Source organism: Scyliorhinus canicula, chromosome 1 (genome assembly GCF_902713615.1).
Source record: "Scyliorhinus canicula chromosome 1, sScyCan1.1, whole genome shotgun sequence".
Taxonomy (NCBI): Eukaryota; Metazoa; Chordata; class Chondrichthyes; order Carcharhiniformes; family Scyliorhinidae; genus Scyliorhinus; species Scyliorhinus canicula.
The window spans coordinates 95,741,718-95,748,118 of record NC_052146.1 but is presented as its reverse complement, the minus strand read 5'-3'; the positions used below and the strand labels follow the sequence as shown (position 1 = coordinate 95,748,118).

General features: G+C 46.3%; 1 protein-coding gene across 1 annotated transcript; it reads left to right on the top strand.

Moving 5' to 3' along the window:
• The first annotated feature begins 1,094 nt into the window (after positions 1-1,094).
• LOC119965271 (rho-related GTP-binding protein RhoB-like) lies at positions 1,095-4,553 on the top strand. Its single transcript, XM_038795792.1, has one exon. The coding sequence runs from the start codon at positions 1,202-1,204 to the stop codon at positions 1,784-1,786; it is 585 nt and encodes a 194-aa protein (XP_038651720.1). The 5' UTR covers positions 1,095-1,201; the 3' UTR covers positions 1,787-4,553.
• The last annotated feature ends 1,848 nt before the right edge of the window (positions 4,554-6,401 follow it).

The following is a 6,401-nucleotide window of genomic DNA, read 5'->3' as shown; positions in this document are numbered from 1 at the left end:
AATATCACTGTCAGAGGGCTGCGCAGTGGTTAGCACTGCTGCCTCACGGCGCCGAGGACCCAGGTTCGATCCCGACCCCGGGTCACTGTCCGTATAGAGTTTACACATTCTCCCCATGTTTGCGTGGGTTTCTCCCCCACAACCCAAAGATGTGCAGGACAGGGGGATGATTGTCCACCCTAAATTGCCCCTCAATTGGTAAAAAAAAAGAATTGGACACTTTAAATTAAAAAATAAATAACACTGCCCGGGCTCAGAGGTGACGAACAGTCACTTGTTACTGTAATTTATTTATTTATTTATTTAAAATGAGTACCCAATTATTTTTTTTCAATTAAGGAGCAACTTAACGTGGCCAATCCACCCAATTTGCACATCTTTGGGTAGTGGGGGTGAAACCCACACAGACACGGGAAGAATGTGCAAACTCCACACGGACAGTAACCCAGGGCCAGAATTCGAACCTGGGCCCTCAGCGCCGTAGGCTGCAGTGCTAACCACTGCACCACATGCCACCCCTACTTGTTACTGTAATGAACTCCCAGTACCCTGACAGTCAGCAGCTCCAAAGAAGGAGACGGAGAGGATTATATTGAGTAAATCAGAGAAACCATTTTGACCAGCATGAGGGTTGGTACCAGGACACAGAGCATTAGGTCCTTGGCAAATAACCAAGAGGGAGGTGATGAGATTTATTTTACGCGGCAAGTTGTAATGATCTTGAGTTCACTGTCTGAAAGGCCACTGGAATGAGACTCAATGGTAACTTTCAAAAGGAAGTTGGATAAATACTCTTAATTATAAAAGGACAACAATGGCTGGACAGCTTTCAGAGGGATAACACGGATACACTGGACCGATTGGCCTCTTTCTGTGCTGTGAAGCAATCCAGAAAAAAGTTGGACAGAATAACAAGCAAAAAGATCCCAGATTTAAAAAAAACCCAGTTGCTGACTTCTGTAAGGAGGGCAGACTTTTGGTGCTGTCAATCAGCCACTTGAAAGTGGCCCAATCATTTTGCTCGGGGAGTTGAGTCAGAGAAGCAGAAAAACCTGATTGGGCAGTTGAGCCTTGTGCTGATTCATTAACGCGGCTGTTTGTGCAGCTGGGAGTCATAATTCTGCAGTGCAGCCGGGTGACTGAATAGAGAGGACTGTGATCATATTTACAATTGGGGCAAGGTTTTCCCCTGAAAGATAACATGGCTATGCTAAGGAGGAAGCTGGTGGTAGTGGGTGACGGAGGCTGTGGTAAAACAAGCCTGTTGTTTGTGCTAAGCAAGGATGAGTTCCCTGAAGACTATGTCCCCACTGTCTTTGAGACCTATGTGGCTGACATAGAGGTGAACCAAAGGCAAGTGGAACTGGCGCTGTGGGACACAGCCGGTCAAGAGGACTATGATCGCCTGCGGCCCCTCTCCTATCCTGACACTGATGTCATCCTGATCTGCTTCTCGGTGGACACCCCCGACTCGCTGAGCAACATTCCAGATAAGTGGATGCCTGAGGTCAAACACTTTTGCCCTGGTGTGCCCGTGGTGCTGGTGGGCAACAAGAAGGATCTGAGGAGTGAGCAGCGGGTCCGCAAGGAACTGGCCAGGAACAAGAAGGAGCCGGTGAGGTGGGAAGAGGGCCGGGCCATGGCAGAAAGGATCGGAGCCTACGCTTACTTGGAATGCTCGGCTAAGACTAAAGAAGGCGTCTGGGAAGTTTTCGAAACTGCCACCAGGGCCACCTTGAAGGTCTCACGAAGTGGATGCTTTGGTTGTCAGTGCAGTCTGTTGTAAATCTGTGTGGAAGCAAGAGGAGCAAAGGGACAGGAGTCCGATTTACTGAAGACAATTTACCTCATGGGAGAAAATAAATCAGGGATCAGAAAATTGCATCAGGCTGCTGCGTTTCCTTTTGGGATCTGATCTTCAGAAACAATGGGATTTGCAAGAAATTGCTTGATTCTGCTAAGAAAAGGATTTCATTTTAAGTACTCTTCAAATTGCGTGTGTCAATCACACTGATGCGTTTAAAATCTTTTTTTGAAGAACGGTACAATTGGAAACTGCAGTATTGTGTATGAATGAACTGTTAATATTTCTGTGTTTTGGGGCAGAATTCTTTCACAAAAGTAGATCAAACCAGTGATTATCTACCTCCCCAGGTTGGGTGAAATTGTGAATGGATATGGACTGGCAGGGGAGAGGAGGGGGTGGCAAGGGTGAAGTTAAAGCAAGGTTCAGTCAATGTACAGCCTCTGCCAACTCTCTGAAAACCCTCTTGGCGTTTGGGGATCGTTCTGTTTTATCCAGGTGTGCAGTTTCTTGTCAGCCAATCTCCTAAAATGTGACTGCATTACACAAAGAGGACTCTGAATTGTGCTGTTATGAATGTGCGGAGGAAAACCATATAACACCCAACCCTCTGGGTGGAGAATGACTTTTCCATGTACAATTTTCATCTGAGAGAGAAGAAAGACGTGTGTTTGTGAGTGTGAGTGAAGGTGAAATTATTGATAGGAGCCTGAAGACACTGGCAGAGAAAGTTCGTCAGCAGGATACAAATAGATGTTGGTGCAGTTTCACTTTTAGCTCAGCGCATGTTTACATTTCAAACTTGTCTGAACCGAATGGATTTGGCTTCTGAGCTATTTAACCTCCTCCTTCCCTCCATTCACCTACAGCTCACTAGTGGCAGGCAGCCACTAACTGGTTGTGTGAACGCCCCAGCAAAGGGTCAAATGCTTTAGGTGAGGAAATTGGCAGAGGATGTGAATGAATAGATCCAGGAGAGAGTTAAAATAAAAACTGTTTAGCCAATTTGGATCAATGCGTTTAAACCCTCAGAGCCCAGATTTCTGGTACGTTCAGGCTGAAGTGAAGTAGAAGATTTTAGTTTAGTCGGGCAGCATGGTTGGCGCGGGCTGGGAAGGCCGAAGGGCCTGTTCCTGTGCTGTACTTTTCTTTGTTCTTTGAATCTGGATATAACGCATTTAAGATCTGATTTACCTTTTCATAGTTGGGCTTAGCTAGGATTTTGTTGTTCAGTGCCATTGTAATAATCGGCAAATGTAAAATCAAACCGAACAGAAAATTCAGGTCAGACCCAAGATCTAAATCTCAGAGATTGAAAATAATCCAGTATTTTGCCGAGAGATGGAAGATTTTCCCCCATGAATCTGTTCTGGTCAATGCTTCTGCTTTAAGGCTAAACAATGGGGTTTCCTGACATTAAATTTATGTTTGTGTATTGGTTGTTGGTCAGTCTGCCTCCTGCTAAAGAGTCTGCAGCTGTCACTCTCCTTCATTTACCACAGGAATGTAGGGTTAAGAGTTACCCCTCAGTGCAAGCCTAGCTCAGTGAGGAAATGCACCATGTGGTAAAGGAAAGAGAACTCCTGGTTTATCCTGTGTCTTTATTACATCCAAGCACTTCCCAGGAAATGAATTTCTTTGAAGTGCAGCCATTGTTTTTTAAATAAATTTAGTGTACCCAATTATTTTTTTTTCCCCAATTAAGGGGCAATTTAGCATGGCCAATCCATCTAACCAGCACTCTTTGGGTTATGGGGGTGAAACCCAGCAGATACAGGGAGTATGTGCAGAAGTGCAGCCATTGTTGAGACACCGAGTCACACAGGCCAGAATGGTTTTGGGTTCAATCCTGGATTTATTTTGAGCCTGTCGGTCTGAGGTAACCAACAGCACACCCCAGTGTTGAGGTGTTTGTGTGGTAAACATTAGGTGGAGCAGGACTGCAAGCAGTGAATGGTTTTAGTCCTCGGGGACAGGTAGCGGAGCCGGGGGATGGGATAACACCAAATCTGATCATGATCCAATCATCCCTATGCCTGCATGTGCATATTTTGGAATGGGCTGAGGTGAGGTTCCTGCAGTTAAATAATCTGCAGACTTTCTTGTTCAAATATTTTTTTAAAATATATTTAGAGTACCCAATTCATTTTTTCCAATTAAGGGGCAATGTAGTGTGGCCAATCCACCTAACCTGCACATCTTTGGGTTGTGGGGGCGAAACCCATGCAAACACGAGGAGAATGTGTAAACTCCATACAGACAGCGACCCAGGGCCGGGATCGAACCTGGGACCTCGGCGCCGTGAGGCAGCAATCTTGTTCAGACATGACAGCAGTGACTGCACATCCAAAAAAAAGTACTCCACTGGCTGTGAAGCATTATGTGACGTCCTAAAGTAGTGAAAGGCACGATAGAAATGCAAGTTTTTTTTACATTGCCTAAATACTGTAGGGTGTCTGGTACTCATGGGACTGGATCTCAGATACTGGGGAGAGCACTCGTCAAACACAATGCCATATTCCGGCACAAATGCTTCAAAATATTTATTTCAAGATGCTATTTCAAATTTACTTGCTTGTAAAAACGCGTATGCCACTGTTTTTTTTTACACAAAATGAAAAGGATCAATTTGGATGTTCTTCAAAAGCTGCTGGAAAGTAACATAAAGACTTTATTTCGTGCAATTATTTGTACACTGTGATTGAAATCCATATTTAAATAAGAAGTAATAAATGTAAAATTAAAAGCCCAGAGTGGTGTAGTCTGTTGGGAGATCACTAAAATGATTGCAAAGAGGAAAAGAACCCAAACCTCTCACTGTAATTTGTGCACTATTGACCGACAGCTTGGATTGAAACCCTGCAACTCCGTTCCTAACAGCACGGTGGGTGCACCGGTATCACATGGACTGCACTTGCTCAAGAAGGCGGATCACCACCATTTCACAGGACCGCCATGGTTCGGTTGGAGCAGCAGTTGGATGCACGAAGGAGCAAGCAGGTGGCGGAATGCATCATAGATAACAGTTATATAGATGTGGTCATACCCAAGGTGCAGGCAGAGAGATGGGTGACCACGAGAAGGGGCAGGCAGGAATCCCCTGTGGTTGTCCCACTCTCGAACAGGTATACCGCTTTGGATATTGTCGGGGGAATAACCTTTCAGGGGAAAACAGCAGCAGCCAGAGCAGTGGCACCACGGCTGGCTCTGATGTTCAGCAGGGAGGGTCAAAGCGCAGAAGAGCAATAGTCATAGGGGACGCTATAGTCATGGGCACAGATAGGTGCTTCTGTGGACGTGAAAGAGACTCCAGGATGGTATGTTGCCTCCCTGGTGCCAGTATGTCTCAGAACGGGTAGCGGGCATCCTGAAGGGGGAGGGCAAACAGGCAGAGGTCATGGTACATATTGGTATTAATGACATAGGCAGGAAGGGGCATGAGGTCCTGCAGCAGGAGTTCAGGGAGCTAGGCAGAAAGTTAAAAGACAGGACCTCTAGGGTTGTAATCTCGGGATTATTCCCTGGGCCATGTGCCAGTGAGACTAGAAATAGGAAGATAGAGCAGCTAAACATGTGGCTAAACAGCTGGTGTAGGAGGGAGGGTTTCAGTTTTCTGGACCACTGGGAGCTCTTCCGGGGCAGGTGTGACCTGTATAAGAAGGACGGGTTGCATCTAAACTGGAGAGGCATAAATATCCTGGCAACGAGGTTTGCTAGTGTCACACAGGAGGGTTGAAACTAATATGGCAGGGGGGTGGGTACCGGAGCAATAGTTTGAGGGAGAATGAGGAAATAGGGCCACTATGGCTCTGAGGAAGAGCAGACAGGGAGATGTTGCTGAAAACAGTGGGACTGGTGGCCTGAAGTGAATATGTTTTAACAGGTAATATGTTTAACAGGTAAGGCAGATGAATTTAGAGCTTGGATTAGTACTTGGAACTATGATGTTATTGCCATTACAGAGACCTGGTTGTGGGAAGGGCAGGATTGGCAGCTAAACATTCCAGGATTTAGATGTTTCAGGCGGGAGAGGTGGGATGTAAAAGGGGTGGAGGGGAGTTGTGCTACTGGTTAGGGAGAATATCACAGCTTTACAGCAGGAGGCCACCTCAGAGGGCAGCGAGGCTGTATGGGTAGAGATCAGAAATAAGAAGGGTGCAGTCACAATGTTGGGGGTTTACTACAGGCCTCCCAACAGCCAGCGGGAGATAGAGGAGCAGATAGGTAGACAGATTTTGGAAAGGAGTAAAAGCAACAGGGTTGTTGTGATGGAAGACTTCAACTTCCCCAATATTGACTGGGACTCACTTAGTTCTAGGAGCTTGGATGGGGCAGAGTTTGTAAGGAGCATCTAGGAGGGCTTCTTAAAACAATATGTAGGGGGCAGCACGGTGGCGCAGTGGTTAGCATTGCTGCCTCACGGTGCCGAGGTCCCAGGTTCAATCCTGGCTCTGGGTCACTGTCCGTGTGGAGTTTGCACATTCTCCCCGTGTTTGCGTGGATTTCGCCCCCACAACCCAAAGATGTGCAGGTTACGTAGATTGGCCATGCTAAATTGCCCCTTAATTGGAAAAAATGAATTGGGTACACTAAATTT

What these genes read in the sequence shown, in the direction of transcription:
- LOC119965271 (XM_038795792.1), top strand. Translation starts at nt 1,202, where the DNA reads ATGGCTATGCTAAGGAGGAAGCTGGTGGTAGTGGGTGACGGAGGCTGT.